The sequence below is a fragment of the Macadamia integrifolia genome, chromosome 4 (assembly GCF_013358625.1).
Source record: "Macadamia integrifolia cultivar HAES 741 chromosome 4, SCU_Mint_v3, whole genome shotgun sequence".
NCBI lineage: Eukaryota > Viridiplantae > Streptophyta > Magnoliopsida > Proteales > Proteaceae > Macadamia > Macadamia integrifolia.
In genome coordinates this window covers 1294344-1316241 of record NC_056560.1, presented here as the reverse complement: position 1 = coordinate 1316241, position 21898 = coordinate 1294344, and the positions used below count along the sequence as shown (strand labels likewise).

Sequence of the window (21898 nt, the reverse complement as noted above, 5' to 3'; positions counted from 1 at the left end):
CCCCACTTTCCAAAAGAATAAAAAAAAAAAAAACACCAATCCCACATTAACCATCCTTGGTGAGGTGAGAGACTTGGGCTGCAAGTGGAGAAAAGAACCCTCACCAATCCCACATCCATCATCCTTGGGGAGGTTTTCATTCTTCAGAAACCTCACAAAGCAAGCTCCTGTCCTCAAGAGAGTACTCAATTTTGATTATAAGTTACCAGTCAGGATAGTGAAGAACCTGGCGAATATCTTGCAAAACCTGCTTAGCATTGTCAATGTTTATATGCCTAATCATAGAGGTTTAGATCATCGAACATGAAAGATTACAAAGAGTTTAGGTCCAACAGCCATCACCTCTTTTAACACTTGATCATTAACCACGAAAAACTACAACATGGATAATTTAACCCAACTTGGTTACTTGAAGCATAACAATCAAGCCACCATCCAAGTTGCTCCTCCACCTTCAACTCCTAGTTGCCCTGTAATTGTACCTTCTGGCTAAATATAGAAAACCGCAGAAGTTTATCACACTTAGAATTGTAAGAAGCCAGTAGAAGTAATCAAATCTACCAGTATTTATGTTCTGAGACAACCATGATGGTTGCCCATCTTTCACATTCCCTGTGACTGAATTGATGATACTGTTCAAAATAGAGGCTGCAAAGCAGCCAAAACCACCCGCAACAGCAGCATATGCCGATCCTATACTTCTCATGGCATCCGGGGCCTCTTGATAAAGGAATTCTAGAAGACCCACGATGCAAAATACTTCTGCTATGCCAATCAGGCAGTACTGGATCAATAGCCAATATGCACTTAAGTTGGGCATTGCAGTTAGGAAAATTTCCTCATAGCCATGTTTGATTGCGTAGCTTCTCCTGCAACTCTCAAAAACCGCAGCCCATGCCACAGATAGAATTGAGATTGCCAACCCAATGCCCACCCTCTGAAGCTGAGAGGCACCATGAGGATGACCAGTGATGCGGCGGGACAGAGGGACAAAAATTGAATAGTATAAAGCGAGGATAAGAAATATGCTGAGCCCTGGAAATACAGGCATACATGTGACTGGGAGCTTCAGATGTCCCATGTGAGTATTCAAGGTATATGCCTGTTGGACTGATAGTGTCAGATATTCCGTTAGGATTAGACTGAGAACTATAGTGCAGGTTGGTATTGGAATCAATTTTAGTAGTATCTTGACCTCCTCCACTTGTGTAACAGTGCAGAGTCTCCAAGGACTGGGATTTGGGCCATCTTCTTTCAACTGCAGTGCTGCCTTGTCCAAGAACCTAAAAGCAGAAAAGAAAAAAATGCACATAATTCATTTAATAAAGAGAGGAGAGCAGTTCACACAAAATATTCTCTCCAAAGAGCACATACATGTTTTATCAAGGCAAACATCATTGTACAATCTAATTTGAACTAGGGGTGCAAGCCTGGCCTGGAAAGCCTGAGCCAGTAAAAACTTCGCATGTGGGCTGCATTAGGATTGAGCCCTCGGGATAAGTCTGGTCCACCCGGGCCTAGCCCAGAATATATACAATATAAAGACCACTGATTTTTTTTTTTTTTTTGCGGGGTGGGGGGGTAAACAAAGACTACATATCAGGCATCATAGTGTATATACAGTACAGAATTTTGATTTCGTATACATACATATAAGTAAAAAAATATATATAATTTAATTTAATGTAATCAGCAACATGCAATATATCAAAAATCAGGCCCGGCCTAGACCCAAGCTTGGGCTAAGATTGGGGAGCCCACCCTAGCCTGGCCTTGAGGCACCCCTGAGTAGATAGATCCATATAGGTTACCCACCAAATTGGACAGTCAGTCAGGATGGAGGTTCAAGTGAGTGTGGCATGTGGTGGAATGTAACAAAAGATTATAAAAGAGAAGCTACCATACCTAAACTCATCAGTGTGGGCTATCTTTCCACTACCCTTTACAGCAGATCGTATGCCTGGAACCTCATACAGGCCTACAAACTCACTGGTAGAGAAAGAAGCATTTCTCTTTCGAAATGCTGCAACCAGGACCTGGGCTACCCGTGTCAAAGGGCTACCCCCGGGCAACCTATGCCTGTACAAAGGAGTACCAATAAAAAAGACAGTATTTGATATGCCCATAGCTATGGCTAATGAACCAAAAGCAGATCCCCATCCATGTTTCCTTTGGATATAGACTACCATGGTGAAAGCCACAATTGCCCCAACGGTGACAGACAGATAGAAGAAATTGAAAAATCTGTCCAGGTGAGACTTGTAGTCTCTGCTCCTTTCATCAAACTGATCAGCTCCAAATGAGGAAACACAGGGCCGAATACCAGCCGCCCCAAATCCTGTGACGTATAGAGCTACATAGAGGTACAGCATTTGCCATGGTTTTGCTGGTTCACAATTGCCCAAGAGTAGGGATAGCTGATCACACTGATCTTGGTTTGGCACCAATATATTCACAGTAGCACACAAGGTTATTCCCGTCAGACCCTGTAAAACAGACGATAAAGGAAGCATACACTCCTTATCAGTGAGTTTTTGCAACTTTTAAGTTATAGCAAATAAATAAGCAGTGCAGTTAGAAACTAAATGGCATATAGCAGAGTGGAAACTGCATGTAACTCAATACAACTAGAAAGATGAGAAACATCCATAGAAAAGGATCCAACAAAAAGAAGTTCATCATCAACTAGCTTTACGTACTGCTGAGAACTAAGAAGGGCAGAAATAGATCAACATCTGGGTAATGCTAAGCTAGCACCTTTCAAGTTGCATATGAAAAATCTATTCATGCTATCTCTGAACTTGTTCAAAGCCCCTGACTATCAACAGCCTGTTGGCTGATGCGGCCCAAGTTGCCACATCAGCATAACGTCTTGGTAGCTGCTGATGATTCGGATGAATAGTGGTTACTAACCACTCATAACTTACCTTAATGGATGGTGGTTATGGGGTAGCTATCTATGTGGTAAAAAAGGGGAAGGGAGAGGGGGGGAAGGGAGAGGGCTTGTTTCGTGTGAGTAGCAAGAGAGTTCCATCCATCTCTGCACCTGAAAGAGACACACAGAAACCAGAAACTCTGTTCTTGTTTTGTTGTAAAGCAACTACTGTAGATAGACGGTGGGTGTACAAACTCTTTGAATAGCAGCACCATCTTGTGCTGATAAGGAGAGACAGCATGTGCAGGGGATACACAATCCTACCTGGAGGTAAGTCCTTTTCTTTTGTGATTATTTGGATTATCTATGTCCTTTAAGTTTTTTACACAGTGGCGTACATATCTTCAGCACATTCCAAATAACTTGGAAATACATTGTGACATCATAAAAAAAGAACCAAAACTAGAAGTAGAAAAGAAAAACTTCATGGGGAGCAAAAGTGGTTTCCTAGTCAACGTCAATGATAAAAGAGAAGGCTGAATTCTTACAATTTCCCTTGTGCTTCCCTCGCAAAAACTTCAAATGATGAGCATGTCGCGAAGGAACCAAGCATAAGTGCAAACATTCTATTAGAGAAGAGTATTCTTACCAGGGGTGATAAAAAATGCCCTGCTAAAAACCCTCCACCAACATGAAGAATGATATGTGATAAGGATACAGTGCCACCATTTTTCCTTATTTTAAAAGTTAATTTATAATATTCAATGATATTTTAGTTTCCCTTTATTCAAATAGATTAACTTCCATAAGATTTGATACTTGACATGAATAATAAAACAGGATTTGCATAGGGTCAGTATTTATCGTTTGAAAGGTTTAAGCAATAAGATCTTACAGCCAGATAGATTGTCGTGAAGATAGCAATGGTCCAATATCGTCCAAGATATGCATCAGCAAGAAATCCACCTAGCACAGATGAAGCCTGTGATATCCCCAGGAAAATGTTAACCGCATTTGCGGAACTATTGAAGGGTCGATGCATTACATAGAACATAAAGGCCACCATGTTAACCGAAAGTCCAAAATAAGCCATTCTCTCTGCCATTTCATTCCCTGGACAAATGGTAAGCTGGTTTAATGACCAATCTGATCCCCAGTTGCTGTAAAGTTGAAATTAAATGTAGAAATAACATGGCAGGCTCCAACACTATAAATAAACATTGTTCTTGCTTTGAAGAAACAATATATTTTACAGCCAAATGCTAGTACTTACCGAAAATGAAAAAGGCAGCAATCCATCCCCCTGTTCTTGATATATCAGTAATGGGTTTCCCACGGATATTAACTGGGGTAGTTCCTGTTCCTCCCACATAGCCACCCCCAATTGCCGTCCTCCTCTCATCGCTTTCTAAGAAATAAATTTCGAGCTTCTTTTTACGACATGAATCAGTATTGTCGCCCAAGATTGGTGGCGTCTCTGGAATATGTATAGGAGGAGACTTAATTTCTCTGGCTTCCATCCCTGCCAAAATAGAGTGGGAAATTATTAATAATAATAATAATAATAAAAGCCAGGAAGAGAAAAGAAGTACACAGTTACCCAATCAAATATACCCCCCCCCTTTCCAAAAAGAGGCAAGCTCTGAGCTTTCTCTGGGGTCAAGGATTGGGTATAAAGCCTAATTCGCCTGAACTCAATTGGGGAAGAAGGGGTGGGGGAGGTTCTCTACAATCTCAGAACTACAGTGAAAAAAGGAAGGTGAACAGTGGAACTGTGTGTGGGTGTGTGTCGGTGAGAGAGAGAAGAGTACAAAAATTCTCCAGCGACCCAAGTAATCTAACAACGAAAACTTCCCAAAGCAGAGAGAGTACAAAAATTCACCAGCTACCCAAGTAATCTAACAGAGAGAACTTCCCAGAGCAGAGACAAATCAGAACAAGCTGCCAGGCTCGCCTAGGAAACAAGAGATGCGGGCGACAACACTCTCTTCAGCTCACAAAGTAATAGTCATCCACAGGCCTTGCCCATTTACAAAGGCTTTCTATATCAAACAAATTTAAATGATGTTGATATGCAACAGCAACGGAGGTTTTCATCTATCAGACCTAAATAAATAAATTCGGAGTAGAAATTTTCTGATAAAGTAACAGTAAAGGGGACCAACACCCCAACCAACTCGTGAAACCAAGAACCATACAAACTAACTGCAATAAATGGAATAAATGGCGTGACAAAATAGGAGGCAGGTAAGCCATTAATGGCACATGTAACAGAGTCGGTGGCAGACTATAAAACATCAGAAACCTCCCAAAGTCTTCATTTCCGGCACACTCCATTGCTAGATTTCTTAATGAAAAGGAATAACACATTCATTAGTTGTAAGACACAGGAAAATATGATCTTCCGGGGATAGGCGATTCAAAGAAGAGGGACCACATCTACAAGACCAAGGCAAAGAACAGGCCAGTAGTGAAGGTTCAACTAAGAGGCATTCCCACTACACTCATGAAAGCAATAATGCTAAAGATAACAAATGCTATCAGGACTCAGGTTTAAGTTGTCAAAATTGATATCATTTAAAGCTAAAGATACAAATGTCAGAAGGGCTACCAAAGGTGAAGGTTTGACAATTGATATCATTAATCACTAACTCTTTCTAATAAATAAGAACACCCACTTAGTGGATATGGTCACTAATCACTTTCATCAGAATGCGTTTCAGTATCCATCTGATCTGACTAAACAAGGGCTTTCCCTCACCCTGGGGAAGAATATAATATCCTCATGGACATGGACGACTACAGTTGTTGATAGCAGGGGCCCGTAGTGGTCCAGGAGGTGATGGGCAAGGACTAAGGACTAGCTCTGGGTGAGGGGTTGGGACTTGGGAGTAAGGATTAAGGACTGAGATAAATATAAAACATAGTGCTCTAGAGTCAGTTTATGCATGATATGATTAGGGTCATGTCATAGGAAAGATTTTTCTCCAGCAAACCTAGTCTATTGATTTGATTCTATCCTCTCTCAATGTGTCTTATAAGGTGGTTGGAACAGTGATCATTTGATTATGCAAAACATTAAGATATTATTTGGGGAGGACTAAAAGCCATATTAAGATGCCTTCAATATTAAGACAATTGATGAGCTGTGGTAGAAAAAAAATCCATGCTCACTCGGAGGTTTCGAGTTCGAGCCTACACCTCCTTAGTATTATCTACGTTTTTTCCATACCTGCTCGGCAGATTAAATAAGAGGATGATGAATCAAACAAAACTATGAGTAGGAAATTTGAAGTTGGAAACTACTTTGATTTTGCACCCAAGAAAATATAAACAAATTAGTATGATCAGTTGATGGAAGTTTTGGTTTCATTATGAGAAGGGAAAATGAAGTTATCAATCAGTTGGGCCCAATGAAGTTTTGGCTTCATCTGGAGAAGTGAAACTGAAGGTTATCAATTGGTTGGGTCTAAAATCTAAATCGACCCCTATCAATTTAAGGTTATTCATCATTTTTCGATTATTTAGTTAAATTGGGCATCATGATCACATGGTTCTAATTCAATCGATTGTTTATCAATTCATAATCAAACCAATTAATTAATTGAGCTATAAATGATCCTTTAACGGGTTACCATCAACTTAACAAACTAATTGGATTATAAACGATCAGTTTTCAACTAGTCATATTATTGTTGGCCCTGATCAGGCAACCATTGGACCATTACCTTCCATCATAATGTTCAATTATTAAATCGACCAGTGTTTAGACACAAGATGTTTAGTAATCCGTCAAAAGTTGATCTCCAGTTTCAACCAGTCAATTCAAGTTAGGCCCACGGCCTACCGGTCAGTTCAAGTCGGACTTACCGGTGCATGCCAACTTTTTTGACACCCATGAAGACTGGTATTGAATCGGATCGGGACCGACAACCGAAGCCAATACTGATTCTGGTCGATCCCCTTCCAAAAACTAGGGTTAAGACAGGTTTTGGCCGATTCCCGGGTTTGTAAACCCTGCTTCGCTGCCATGAACTAAATACAAAAAGGAAAGGACGAATCACAAAACACAGCAAGAGGTGACGACATGAAATGATTCACAATCAACCATTTCAATGGCATTGAATCGATCGTTGATCTGAATTGAATTCAATAGGGTACACTCAATTGCAATTTGGAATTCACAGTAAGTGAAGACTGAAGAGTATTAACCATTCAAGAGAATTTCCAGAAAAGGGTGTGGGAGACAGCGATTGAAGTCATGTGGACTAATGGGTTTTGGAGGAGAGTGGTAGAAGAGAATCCTCATAAGTTTCTTCCAATCCACGGAGTCCATTGAACAGGGGATGACATTTTCCCGAATCTTCTTTTTCTCTTGTTTGACCTCTTCAATCGTCTCCGTCGTTTGCTTTTATTGAAAAATCTACTCTGCTTTTTATTTCATCCAAACTGCCTTTAAGCTTCTAAATTACACACTCAGAATTACAGACCAGAGGAAGTGATTATCGAATTGAATCGAGATGGCTCTAATTACTTGGCTTCTTGAATCTTCTACTGCTTCTTCCTGTTTCTGGTATTCTTAAGTGGATTCTTATGACGCCGGGAACCGGCACGGGCTCCGATCCCAACGGCTGGAGTCGGGCCCGGGGTTTAGTTCTGAAAACGTTAGTATTGATTGGAGGTGCGTTTCTGCTCAAGAGAGTAACCAAGTCTACCACTCGATGGGATCATACCCGAATTGTCGCCGAATCACTCAGCGGTGAGAAGGTAAACCCTACTCCCACCCCCACACCCCTATTTCTTCCATTTTTCTTTCGTTCTTTCCTTCTGTTTCCTTCATTACAGCAATTCGGTTCTGTTCTCAGTTCGATTCTTTTTCCTCTTCATTTTGGTTTTGTAGTTCTCTCGAGACCAAGCTTCCAGTGATCCGGATAATTACTTCAATTTGAGGTATACATTAATTGACTAATCCCCCTGTTCCAATTTTACTACTGCTCACCTGAAGTCAATGTAATATTTTTCATATTATCCCGTTTAGTTTTGCCTTGCATTTGAAATTATTCAACGCAGAGATATTCTAACTTTGAGGGGTCTACTTATTTATTGTTTTAGTCCATACTCGCTAGAGTGACATGCTCGAAGTTGCCTTTTGGATTGGAGCTGGAACCACTAGTTGGATACTGGGTGTTAATGTTCAATGAAGTCACTGAAGTGGCCAAATTTTCTGTCCTAGTATCGTTGTAATCTTTATTGGGGGATAATTTCCTCAATACAAATATGCTACATTCTCTAAATTAATCTCTTTGCTGAAGCTAAGATCTCTCTCTCTTACAGAATGCTTACTTGCCCAGCAGCAGAGATGGTGGACGGTTCAAAGGTCCTATATTTTGAACAAGTGAGTGTGACTGGCCATACATTCATTGTTGCTTTGTTATTTTAGTGAGCAACAAGAACATAGTTTTTGAAGGAAAATCTGTTTCTGATGGCAGGCATTTTGGAGAACTCCTCAGAAGCCTTTTCGGCAGGTATAGTATTTGGTGACATTTATATTCTATACAACATTCTTTACTCCCCTCCCACACCCTGCACCCCTGCATGTGGAGCGCCTTGCCAATGCATAAATTCCCAGAGATTGGGGAAGATTGGTTTACTCTAGCTATTTTAGCTTTGTGGGAAGTTCCTTAACTTTTGCTGTCACTAAGTCGAGAAAGCCTTCGCTTCTTGCCAGTGGAGGGTGTGGACTGTGGAGTATATCCATAGTATTGATCCCATGCTTTACATGTTTTGTGTGAGAGGGACGGAGAACTGTGGGGGAATTAGTGGGTGATTAGTTGTCAAGATGGCAAGTGGGATCTAATTTTCATGTGCTTCTTTAGGTGCTTGGGAGTAAAAAGTGAAGATTGTTCTTTGTTGGACATAAAGGATTCTAACTACTTCCTTTTCTCTTCTTATGGGCAGAGATTTTATATGGTGAAGCCTTGTCCAAAAGAGATGAAATGTGACGTCGAGGTAGGATCCATCCTTTTTCATGATTTTCTTTTAAGGAGTAAAATATGGTTCTATTCTTTTAAATTTTCTTCCCCCACCCCACCCCCCCACCTTTTTTTTTTTTGTTAACTTCCTAGATCTATTTTGCCTTTTGTGCGGGTGTTGCATGCCCAAATTCAGTTGCAATTATAAACTGGTTGATTGAAAAATGAGAGTCCAAAATTTCTTGAGATTGCTTTGTTTTTTTACCTGTGATATTCTATTGTTGAAATTCAAAATTCTTCTTATTATGGGCCATATATCGTGCCTATATTTGTTTGTTAGCAGAGTGAATAGTATAATTTTCTCTAACTGATTTCAACATCTAACTTTTTTTCATGTGAATAGCTTAGCTCATATGCAATTAGAGATGCAGAGGAGTACAAAAACTTCTGCGACCGGCCGAAGGGCCAACGCCCACTGCCTGAAGAAGTTATTGGGGTAAGACTGCACCTTCAACTCATACTTTTAATTAACCAAACTGCCATGAATTGAGTTCTGCTATTGCATAGGCGAAGGAAGTCAAGATAGTAATTTCTGTGACAAACTTATTTGGTAGTTTCTTTGCAGTCACTGTGGCAAATTATAATTTGGGATTCAAGAAAAACTTTAGATCTTTTACCTAAAATTCGATTGTCTTCAATGCTTGATGACAATTGGATCAATGGATCCGGAGGTCTTGTCTAAGAAGTCAGACTGCTGCATAACCAATCTTCAGTCTCTTAAAATACAGTGTGCTGTGGGGAAAAACTTTTGAGAATTGCTAGGGTGGTTGATGAGTTTGAAGTCTGATGACCATAACAAAGCAAGCAAATTGTGACTTGTTTCCGGATGAGGGGTCCATATAATCATTCACTTCGTCCTATCAGAAATCCATGAAAGTTCCGTCTTTTCCAAAGATGCTAGTTGCTTTAAACCAAGTTACACAAGGCAACCAAGTCAGAATCCCCCTTCCCTCTCTTTTTTGCGCTCAACCACACCTTGTTCCTATATGTTGAAATAATTCTCCCCGTCTCTATCTTGAAATTTCTTTTTTAAGTAAACTTATGCTCTAGGGTTTCCCTGCATTTATTGCATAGTTTATCTATGTCATGTTAGCAGTCTTTTTTTCTTCATGAGATGTATGAAACTATTATTATGAATCCATGTTGTAAATAATAGTCTGTCTCATAAATGTTACAATAAATCTTGTTGTATCTTCTTTCTTTCTCCTTTTGTCAGAAACAGCATATGGGTATTTCATTCTTATGCAAAGGTTTATGACTTTATGTACATTGGACATATGAGGTTTCTTTTTATACAACTATACTTTGTTAGAGACAAACCTCATTCTTTCAATGAAAATCCTCCTTGGAATGCAAGGTAAAGCCCCTAGTGTACCATGTATCTAGTGTTTAGTGTGTGGGTGCCATTTTATCCTTCACTTATATCTTAGGACAGTTGATGCCTTGAATTGTTCTTGCAAAAGTTTTGTTGCATATTGCATTTGGTTGTTGCTTAATTACTTTTATATGCTGAGGGACTTACTTTTGGATTTGTCAACTTATATTTTCTTCTCTTAATTTTATCCAAGACATTTGAGAATTGAACACTAGGCACATGGCATGCTTATGTTGAGGTAGCACTTCAAATATTTCATGACACCCAGACTTCCCAGCAGACCAATTTGGGGATCAGCCAACTGCTGAGTTTGTGAGGCAGTCGACAAATTCAGGGTGTACCCACATAATGATTGGGTTACATAGTTTACTCTTTCAAGTCTGAACCATGGCCCATTTTTAATACCATGTTTTAGTTATATAAACTAAAAAAAGTAGAGGTTATACATTTCACACCAAATTTTTGATGAAATGTGTAGTTTTACGGTTTTAATCATGTATCTCCATTTGGAGTTCAAGCCTTCTTCTTGTCATTTGTACAGAAATTTGATTCGAAGTTATGTCATGGTCATATGACCTGAACCTAACATGCCTGAAATTTATTTAAATAATAAATAAATATAAAATTATAAAATAAAAAGATTTATATATCTAAAATATATAGATAGAGTTCGAAATTCAAAGACAAACTAAAGAAAAAAATGCAATTCCAATTATCTTATTTGATTATTTCACCGGGTCCATGTCGGAGACAGCGGGGCAGTCGTTACACCATTCGTGCATGTCGCTACTTATGCGACAAGGAATTTCGCTACCTTAGGACAGTTAGAGTTACTGCCGCCGTTTACCGGGGCTTCCATTCAAAGCTTATAACACTTCTCCTTCCGACCTTCCAGCACCGGGCAGGTGTCAGACTCTATACATCGTGTTACCACTTAGCAGAGTCCTGTGTTTTTAATAAACAGTCGCTGCCCCCTGGTATGTGCCGCTTTCCTAATCAAAAGATAGGAGAGCACCCCTTCTCCCGAAGTTACGGGGTCATTTTGCCGAGTTCCTTCGACATGGTTCTCTCAAGCGCCCTAGTATACTCTACTTGTTCACCTGTGTCGGTTTGGGGTACGGTCAGTTCACCAGGAGGATCGCCCTCCCAATTCAGGGTGTACCCACATAATGATTGGGTTACATAGTTTACTCTTTCAAGTCTGAACCATGGCCCATTTTTAATACCATATTTTAGTTATATAAACTAAAAAAAGTAGAGGTTATACATTTCACACCAAATTTTTGATGAAATGTGTAGTTTTACGGTTTTAATCATGTATCTCCATTTGGAGTTCAAGCCTTCTTCTTGTCATTTGTACAGAAATTTGATTCGAAGTTATGTCATGGTCATATGACCTGAACCTAACACGCCTGACATGAATTATTGGCATAAAATTAAAATGAAATTAACATTAAATTCTGTTGTTGGTTGACCATAAAAGACGAACTATTTCAAACTGATAGTGTCATTTGTAAAATATTTATTCTAACTCAAACCAATCAAGCATATGACATAAATGATGAAATCTAACATGTCTGGCACTAATCATTGACATTGACATGGTATGCTATTCTTGGCTGGACACAAAACATGATCTGTCAAGGAATTGATAGTGCTACTAGTGAAATGTTCCTGGCACAACTAAGAAATGGGTCTGGATTGGGTGAGACTAGTCAATATCTGACATTACCAAATGCCACACATCAGGTCTTACTTGTGAGAAAAACAGCTGACTTTGCTAGCGAGGGCTCATGCCATGTTCATAATTGAAGGGCTCTGTGAAATACTTTGCTGTCATTGTTTTAGTGATTATTTTTTAGATGGGATTTATATGTGGTTTTATTTCCTATGTCATGTTTAGGACATCGCTGAACATTTGACAACTATTTATCTCAAGCGTTGTGAACGTGGAAAGCGCTGTTTATACGAGGGTTCAACCCCACCAGGTGGCTTCCCTAATTCATGGGTACAGTTTCTTCTCTGCTGCTTCTGACCAAAATTTGGAGTTTAATTTGACCTTTTATGTTCTTGGCTGAACTTCTGAAATATTTCTATCTAACAAAAATTTTTTTTCCTTTCTACAGAATGGTGCGACGTACTGTACATCTGAGCTTTCAGTCTTGAAGAACGGAAAAATACACTCTTGGGACAGGGGCTATGATGATGATGGAAATCAAGTAAGATTTGAAATTTGATTGCTCAAGCATTGCTTGATCTCGTCTTTTCTTTGTTCTTCAGATTTGTGGTTAAAAGAAGTATTATTTTCCAATTGTTCATATCAAACAGGTTTGGGGAGTGAAGGGAGGCCCATACGAGTTCAAACCTGCACCTTCATCTAGTTTCAACGATATGTATTCTCTAGATATCTCTTCCCAAGTTTCCATGGAGCAAAGGATAGAGGGTTCATTTGCCCTGCAAGAATGATAACTTTTAGATGATATTTGCTATGTAAATTTTAAGTATTCTTTAAGATATTGATAATAATTATAATAAGGAAAATTTACCACGCCACCCCCTGGAGAATGTCATAATTATAAGACCACCCTCTCTATTTCACCAGATTATATTCAACCCCTTACCGTCAATTACTGTTAAGGAGTATACTATAATTGATGATGTCAGCAACTATATTTTATTTTAAATACCAAAATGCTCTTATTAAATAGGAAGTACCAAAAATACCCTTACCATAAGTTAATATTTCTTTACCCAAATCGATAGGTTTTGGACCCCATTCCAAGACTTAATTTATCTCTCTCAAATCGAGCTGCTGGACCACCGGTGATCGTTCATAGCAGTGGCAATGGCATCAGCGATGAACAGTGACCTCGCGGCGACCAGCAGGACATCGCAGCGACCAGGCAAAACAGCTTGCATATAGTAAATATGTGTTTCTTCTCTGCAAGTGGCAACCAACATTTTGCAACCGGAGCTCGTTGTAATCACTGGAGTTGCAGCTTTAGTTTCCGGACTGAAGTTCTCCTAGGTCGGACTCAAGTGCATTCACTTTAATATGTCCCAACTTTTATCAACTGATGAATTAATAACCATAGAAAATTTTCCATGAATTGGAACCTAGAAGTGTAGTTAAACTGGTGAGGGCTCTTATAGTTGAAGCCTTGAAGGGAGTTGTAATCTCTTGTAATTTATCATAAAACTAGAGGTCTGAGTCTTTCACCCTCGAAGGTGGTGAAATTAGAAAATCAGAAGGGATAAAACCTCCCTGGGGCCAACCCGCTCACAAAATAGGAGGCGTATACTATTTCATTTCGTTTTAGTTATTAGCCAAGCAATGCCTTCATGATTGAAGTTTTTCATATACCATTTTTTCTCTTGCACATTCAACTTGTGAACATGCTGGCCAATATTGCCCAAATTTACCTTGAAATAATGAAAACCAAATCTTAATTTATTAACTAATAAATTTACATAAGTCTCTTGAAGGCAGCTTGATGCAGCCAACAAGGAGAAAAGGGAGGAAATCCCTAAATTGATCTTTGATTTAACCCCTTCTTAGAGTTTTTAAAAGGATTCCAATAGTAGCAGCTAAGGATATTGGCTTCTATTTCTATTATAAGGTTCTAGAAGTCTGATTGCAACTTCTTATAGCTGTTAGACTCTGCAGCAATTCTATTTTCCAGTTTCCAATTGTTTCTAAGCTAGTTTCCATTTTTAGTTCCCTGTTTTGTTACTCTTAGGTATACTGATGTACTGCAAGGGTTATAGTCGCAGTGCTTATGCTAATCGCCCTTAACCCCAATACCTGAACAACAACAACACAATAACCCGTTCAGTCAACTCAACAATGCAAGCCATGTCACCATCAACTATAACTTCCCACCCTGGTATGAAACCCTTAACCACACCAACCTTGTAGGAGAAGGTGCATCCCGATACAAGCCATGTAAAAGACCACGTTTGGACTTATCGGACAATGAAACGATCTCCAACATCTGTGACCTAATTGCATAAACCGATGAACCCACACTTACCTTTAATATTTTAATGGAGAGATTCAAAGGGAGGGTTGTTCCTGAGGGTCGTGACAAAAAAAAATGAGGAACCTGAACACTTCGGACACATATGTGATGAAGATTTGTCACAAGGGGGAGAACCGGAAAGTTCCACACAGGGTTGGGTATTTATCATAACTTTATTTCATCCGTTCTCTCTATATTTATCCTATTTTTTCTGTGTATGTCTGAGTCTTTTGCTATCTTGGTATCACCCTGAGAAGAAGTACTGGAAAAGGCAATTCCTCACAAGGTAGTAACCATTGATACCTTTTTATACCACCTTCCTTTTCTTTCTTTTAAAATCTTTATCTCCTTTCATTCGTTACTTACTCGTTTTTAGTTTCTTACCTTGTTTGCTTTGGAATATCTTTGCTATTATAACCTTATTCTGGTCTGTGTCGTTTTTTGTTCATATTAAATATGTTGTATATACACCTGCTGCCAATTGCTCTTTTTAAATGCTTGTTATCATGATTGTATTGAGTTGGAACGTTAGAGGACTACAATCTAACACCACAAAAGGTTGCCTTCTTGCACATATTAAAGCTATCAACCCGGACATAATCTTCTTGTGTGAAACAAAAATTAAGGACCACAGCCTTTTCAAACTGCATCCTCATCTTATGAGTTTTGACAGATCCCATTTCATGAATAGCTTGGGGAGTCATAGCAAATTGGGAGGCCTATGGCTTCTTTTCAAACAATCTTTACCTGTTAAATCCGTTAATTTGGACCATGGTTTCTTTACCATTTCCTTCAACCCCACACAAGAACTCCCACTAAGTTGGACTTTGGTTTGCATATACGCCCCACCACACTACAAAACCAGATCTGATTTTTGGGCCTTGCTAAATACCCATCTTTATTCCATAAAGACTCCCTTTGCTTTGATTGGTGACTTCAATGAAATTACCTCTCAAGAGCAAAAGTTCAGAGGAAACCCTTTCAAGCACTCCAATTCGATTCTTTTACTGGAGAATATCCTATCAAACCACAACCTTCGCCCCATTAGACCCATGAACAACCCACCTCTTCACTTGGTCCAACAAACAAAAACCCCCAAACTTGATCAAAGAATGCTTGGACAGAGTGTATGCCAATCTTGATTGGATTTCCCTATGTCCAAATCCTTTACTTACCAAGCTTGCATATGTTGGGTCGGACTATAACCCAATTGTCCTCAACACAAAGGAACCCACCTCCAAAATCAAAAAACTTTTCCATTACCAACATGCATGGATGTCACACCCCGAATTCTACTCTTTCTGCGCGGGGAAATGGCTCTCTCTAGAACATGGTCATTTATCATCTAAACTCGTGGCATTAAGTAGATGCTTGGCCAAATGGAACTGGGAGACTTTTGGACATATCAACAATGTTAAACTTAACCTCCTCTCCCAGTTTCTGTCTTTGGAAAATAATGAATTAATTAATTTTGATGATACTAACCACAAATTGGAGTGGATCCATAATAAGGTATGGTGGATTTTGGATGCGGAGGAAAGATTCTGGCATAAAAAATCAAGACAAGCATACATCATGGATGGTGACAGGAACACCAGGTTTATCATGTGGTTACCGAGGTAAACCAACACAAGAGAAAGATTGATTTTGTTATGAATGGGGTTGGGGAGAACCTTTCCTCCCCTTGTGATATGGCCTCAGAATTTGCATCTTTTCTTTCTCAACTTTTCTCTACCACCAATCCATTGGATCTCACATTTATTGAAAGCATTTTCTCTCCTTTGGACCCAAACCAAATCAATTTGTTAACTTGTCCACCCTCACCAACGGAAATTAGAAACATTGTCTTCTCCATCGGCCCCTTCAAGGCTCCAGGATTTGATGGTTTTCAGGCAATTTTTTTTCAAAACTGTTGGGATTTCCTTTATGAGGACATTTTCAGATTTGTGATGGATTTCTTTCAGTCGGCCACCCTCCCGGTGTCCACCAATCATACCCTGGTCTGTCTCATACCCAAAAAGGAGAATGTTCATTCGGTTAGTGATTTTAGACCCATAAGCCTCTGCAATGTATCCTACAAGATTATTGCAAAACTTCTTGCCACAAGGCTAAAACCCTTTTTGAATACGTTCATCTCACCTTGCTAGGCTGCCTTTGTTCCTTGCAGACAAATTACCGACAACATCATCATTGCCCATGAGATTTTCCATTACTTAAAGAGGAAAAAGGGTAGGTCGGGGTTTGTTGCAATCAAACTCGATATGGCTAAAGCCTATGACAAGGTTGAATGGGGTTTCCTCTTGGCTCTTTTCAGATTTTTAGGCTTTGGAGATAAATGGATTGCTATAATCAATAATTTGATTAGTAACATTTCTTTCTCCATTAAAATCAATGGCTCAGGATTCAGTCACTTTATCGCCTCCAGGGGAATCCGACAAAGATGCCCCCTCAGCCCCTTTCTCTTTATCATTGTCATGGAAGCCTTATCTAAGCTTTTAGCAACTTACAGAGATCTCAATCTCTTCAGAGGCATCAAAGTTGCTATGCATGCACCTGAAATTACTCATTTATTCTTTGCCGATGACAGCTTTATTTTCTGCAGAGCCAATAAGGAAGACTTGTCAATCATCAAATGCATATTGGAGTTGTTCTCTAACTTATCGGGCCTCACCATAAATTTTGATAAATGTGGTATGACTTTTAGCAATAATATTGATGACCGCTCAAAGTAGGATTTATGCAAGGTCATTGGCATCCATGAGATGGACAAGAATTCGGTCTATCTAGGGACTAACCTATTTCACCCAAGAGCCAAATCTCTCTCCTTCCAAAAGCTCATTGAGAGAGTCAAAAGGAAACTGGGTCTGTGGAAATCGAAATTGCTCTCCCCTGCTGGGAGAAGTGTGCTTCTCCAATCGACCTTGGCCTCCACCCCAACATACTTAATGAACTGTTTTGCCCCCCAAAAAAACATTTGCAAAACTCTGGACTCTATATACCTCCATTTCTGGAATGGTGATAAGGTGGATGAAAAAAGATACCACCTCATTGGGTGGGGGAAAATATGCCAACCCAAAACTACTAGAGGCATTGGGCTCAGGGGTTCTGAAACACATAATAGGGCCCTCCTTCTCAAATTGGGATGGAGGCTGTTATCCTGTGAAAATGAAGTTTGGCCAAGAACCATTAAGGCTAGATATTTCCAAAATAGATCCCTTTTCAATCAAACTACCATGAAGACAAGGGGATCTTTCTGTTGGAATAGTATAGCCAAAATAATTCCTCTACTCAAGAAAATTATCATAAGGAAAATTGGGAATGGATCTGAGACATTCATATGGGATGACCCTTGGGTGAGAACGGGGAAGAGTATACTTGATCTACCCCTATCTAACCACCTTAATACCCTATTGACCTTTGTAAGCAAACTTGCCTCTTGCGGTAATTGGGATACAGCTAGGCTTAACTCCCTTTTGCCATCTCACTTTGTTGAGAGTATTGTCCAAATCGTGTTATCTCAACAAAATGATAAATGGTTGTGCCTTCTTACGAAGGATTGGGCTTTTAAAACTAGCTTGGTTGTGGATTTCATTTTGAATCAGTCCTTGGTAGAACCGACAGGTGGACCACACATGTGTAGATGCTCTCTCCCTTGCCCTCAGTGGTGGCGGTTTTTGTGGAAAATGAAAATCCACCCAAAATTCAAAATCTTTCTCTGGAGGGTTCTTAGTAATGGGCTTCCTACTAAAGACAGATTATCAAGTGGGTAGACATTGACCCTACTTGTGGAAGGTACCAAAACAACAAGGAGACTTTGTACCATTTTTTTTTTTTAATGCGAAGAGTCCAAGCGTATTTGGCATGCTAGTCCTCTAGGCTTCAAACCGGACCTTACCCCAGTGACAACTGTGACCTCTTTGGTAATGCATTGTTTCAACTTCTGCCTAATCCCCAAATCAGACCTAACATGGTTCTTCTCCATTTTCATATTTATTATCTATTTCATTTGGAAACATAGAAACCAGTGTGTTTTCAACGCTCAGAAACCAGAGTGGACACATATCCTCAAGCAGGTAGAATTCTGGATATCCTTTAGGATACCAAACAGTCGACCCAAACATCAAGTAATACCCTATCCCCCATCCTCAAATCATGTCACCCCATCACATATAGGAAAAAAACATAATCATCATCACTAGTGTAAAGGAATCTAGATCAAAAAGTGCAGCTTGGGCACTAAGTCTCATCTCATATGAAAACTGTATACTAATGGAAGCAAATTTCTGTGTGACAAGAGAGGATGATGAGGCGGAGGCTCTAGGACTGTTCAATGGAATGTGAAAAGCAAGGAGAAAACGTATGAAGATAGATCACATCTGGAGTGATGCCATGGAAATTTGATGGTTACTGGAAAACAACCATGATGTTTTACATAATATATGGCCTAAAACTCTAGTTTCGGTATGTTTAGCACTAGATAAACATCCATATTATCCCAAATTTTGTATAACAACTAGTAATAGATATATAGGGGACCTAAAAGCATTAGCCAAAGAGGCCGTACGGAAAAAACAATATATTTGTAGGTCGGATATGTTATGTACTAGGTTTTAACCTTATTTGTTTTCTTTGAATTAAAAAAAAAAAAAAAAAAAAAAAAGATGCTGTTAAAAACAGGAAATATCATAGGGGAAACCCTCTGATAATCTGACCATAAAACAGACAGAGAATGAGGGTGAAAGAAAGGGCGGTTAATTACTGTAAATCCAGATAGAGAATGGGAGTGAGAAAAAGAGAGAGATACCTCGCCAGTGATGAACGAACGCCTTTCTCAGTCCTTCATTAGCAATTGGAAGGTCATCGTCTAGTTTGATATCTCTCGATGAAGGTGAATATAAGGGTAAAAATCAACAGGTTTTTTAATGGCAAGGGTATAATGGTTAAAACAAGAGTTTTTTAATGCTAAGGGTATAATGATCATTTTAACTCCACACTTAACATTGACTGACAGTAAGAGGTCTAAATATAATTTGGTGAAACAGAATGGGTGGTCTTATAATTGTGACATTCTTCAAGGGGTGGCAGAGTAAATTTTCCTTATAATAATAATAATAATAATAATAATAGTATCCCTATAAAGCTGAATCTCCCCAATATACTTATGGCTATACCATTTTCACCAGCACTCGCCTGACCTACTGTTGTGTCTGATCCAATAGCTGGTGCGGTTCTCTTTTGCACTTGGACCTCAACATCTGTGCCTGGTCAAGTTATTTTGGGTGCAGAACTTGAGAACAACATTGGCGGTTCCATTCTACTTGTGGGAGCAGTCGAGGTAATGCTGATGGCTGGTTTTCATTCGTACCAAGACGGACGGATGGACTGACGGACCATTCAATTCCATCAGCTGTGAAGTCAAAACTTGCCACTCTTCATTCCAAGTTCAAGCAGGTCCTAATATTTTATTAGGTTTGCAGATATTTTGCTAAAGCCTGTAGCAGCCACCAGCAGAATTGTCAATATGAATTTGGTAAATTGCATTGTTGTAACAGGTTGATCACATATTTAAAACTTAAAAACACCATTTTAAGGGTGTACTGTTATGCATATTTGTCCGTCGACCCAAATTTGGTACCAAAATGAACATGTTAGAAAAAGATTACCTGCCACCAGGGGAGACATTGGAGCAGATTAAAGCCCCTCTTAGATAAGGTTACTTGATGCGGAACCATATTATCAGTCATACATGAATGTTTTGATTGTAAAAATGCAGAACTGGGATAAGATTATGTTTGTTGTTGCAGTAGGTAAAAACACAAAATTGGGCACGGAAGCTATCAGTGCTGACTGTTGAGATTCCAATTCGATATAGATTGGAATCGAGTTGAATCAGCCTGTAAAAGCCCTAGAATCAGCGTATTTAAGGAATATTCTAATGATTCTAGTATTTTTATTTAGGAATTAGTCGTATTGAATCGTTATGAATCAAGACGGTGACCACCGATTCCGATCTGAATCAGATGATTCCAATCTGCATCACCGATTCTTGAAACCTATGCAAAACCCTGGTATATTACCACGCTGCAAGGGATCATCATCCTCTCCCCTTGGCAAACGCAAACCCTGGTATATTACCACGCTGCAAGGGATCATCATCTTCTCCCCGTGGCATGATATGAAGGCCAAGTTCTGAATGGGATTCTAGATGGGTATATAAATACAAAGATATTCCTTCAATTGAGAAAAAAAAAAAAAAATCTGACAAACTACAAAGAGTAGTAGTAGACTAGCAGTAGTAATGCTGGTAACCAGAAACCAATATAGCATGAAGAGAGATTTAGAATTGAGGATTGGAAGAGCTAGAAGGTATTGTTGAGGTACAAGTATAAACCAGCCAGCCCTGCAACTCCAACAACAATGGCAATAGGCAAAGCTCGCCTGCACAAAGCAATACCAAGCAAGTTAAGAACAAAGTAATTGGAAATGTATATAGTTTTAGCTTTAGCTTTTATCACTTATGGTTTTATGTAGCCAACCAAACCTCCAGTCATCCTTTCACCGAGAATTCAGAGAAGAACAGGAAATACTCTTTCAATATCAAAAGGGGGAAAAAAAACTGATCAAACAGAGAAACAGGAATACGAACCCGATTGCTTCATCTCTCTGAAGCTGTGCTTTTCGGGCTTTGCGGACATCCGTGTCATTAGCATTCTTGACTACGGCAGGCTCGTAAGTCCTGAATCTTCGCTTTGGAGCCCCGCAAACTGCAATAAATTCGATTAGAGCAACTTCTCGCAGTCAAATGGGCTTACATGGTTTCTTCTTCTCTTTTCTGTTTCTCTTCAAAATAGAAACAGAACAGAACAGGAACCAAAGCCCAAAGGGGATGGGGGTGAAGGAAAGAAATATAAATGCAACCAGCACGTCAGAGAAAGCCAATCAATCCCATCTTAGAAATAACAGAAGAACCACAGGAACCAGATGGAAATTAAGAAAAGAGCCCAATTCAATACAGAGTACAAGGGGGAGACAGATATTGTTAGTTTACCTGGGCAGAAGTAGTTATCAGGTAACTTCTCAAAAGGAGTTCGATCCTTGTAAATATACCTATATGAAGACAAATAATTTTCAGTAGTCATAATGGTGAGCCATCAATTGTCCATAAACAAGAAAGGAAAAGCAGAAGAAGAAGAAGTGAAAGAGCACCCGCAGTCACGGCAAATGTAGGCTTGCTTGGAAGCGACACGCATAGAGAATTTTGGGGCAGCAGAAGAGATGGGTTGGTGAGGGGGAGGGGGAGGAAGCAAAAGATGGAGAGAGGGAGAGAAGAAGGACGATCTGAGGGCAAATCGATCGGCTGGCATTCTGAGGCCAACATGGCCCGTGGGAGACAAGGGAGACATAGTAGCAGAGGTCTTTGTGGCCTTCAGCCAGGCGATGGGTGCTTGAAGTGCCATTTTCCCCTCTCTCTCTCGCTCTCTCTCTGTGTCTCTTGTTGCTCTTCACAGTCCACACAGACGCACACAGAGTCAGACACAGACACTTGTCTCTTTTAGTATTAATTTACAGAGGAAGAGGTTCCGCCGATGTTGTG

At 39.6% G+C, this 21898-nt stretch overlaps 3 protein-coding genes across 4 annotated transcripts; 1 reads left to right on the top strand and 2 right to left on the bottom strand.

Annotated features, from left to right (window-relative positions):
* Positions 1 to 236: 236 nt before the first annotated feature.
* On the bottom strand, positions 237 to 5439 carry LOC122077128 (protein NRT1/ PTR FAMILY 6.1). 2 transcript variants are annotated; one of them, XM_042642937.1, is made up of 5 exons: positions 4476 to 5439; positions 4149 to 4397; positions 3771 to 3988; positions 1906 to 2486; positions 237 to 1283 (listed from the first exon to the last, which is right to left on the bottom strand). In XM_042642937.1, the coding sequence occupies exons 2-5, from the start codon at positions 4393 to 4395 to the stop codon at positions 455 to 457; spliced, it is 1875 nt and encodes a 624-aa protein (XP_042498871.1). In that variant the 5' UTR covers positions 4396 to 4397; positions 4476 to 5439; the 3' UTR covers positions 237 to 454. The 2 variants fall into 2 exon arrangements, with proteins under 2 accessions (XP_042498871.1, XP_042498870.1); XM_042642936.1 differs by having other exon boundaries at positions 4758 to 5438.
* Positions 5440 to 6890: 1451 nt separating this feature from the next.
* On the top strand, positions 6891 to 12835 carry LOC122075104 (chromophore lyase CRL, chloroplastic). Its single transcript, XM_042640007.1, has 9 exons — positions 6891 to 7642; positions 7776 to 7825; positions 8210 to 8270; positions 8365 to 8400; positions 8834 to 8884; positions 9251 to 9343; positions 12186 to 12290; positions 12409 to 12501; positions 12611 to 12835. The coding sequence occupies exons 1-9, from the start codon at positions 7469 to 7471 to the stop codon at positions 12746 to 12748; spliced, it is 801 nt and encodes a 266-aa protein (XP_042495941.1). The 5' UTR covers positions 6891 to 7468; the 3' UTR covers positions 12749 to 12835.
* Positions 12836 to 20480: 7645 nt separating this feature from the next.
* On the bottom strand, positions 20481 to 21848 carry LOC122077338. Its single transcript, XM_042643260.1, has 4 exons — positions 21511 to 21848; positions 21353 to 21411; positions 20951 to 21068; positions 20481 to 20742 (listed from the first exon to the last, which is right to left on the bottom strand). The coding sequence occupies exons 1-4, from the start codon at positions 21759 to 21761 to the stop codon at positions 20664 to 20666; spliced, it is 507 nt and encodes a 168-aa protein (XP_042499194.1). The 5' UTR covers positions 21762 to 21848; the 3' UTR covers positions 20481 to 20663.
* Between the last annotated feature and the right edge of the window lie 50 nt (positions 21849 to 21898).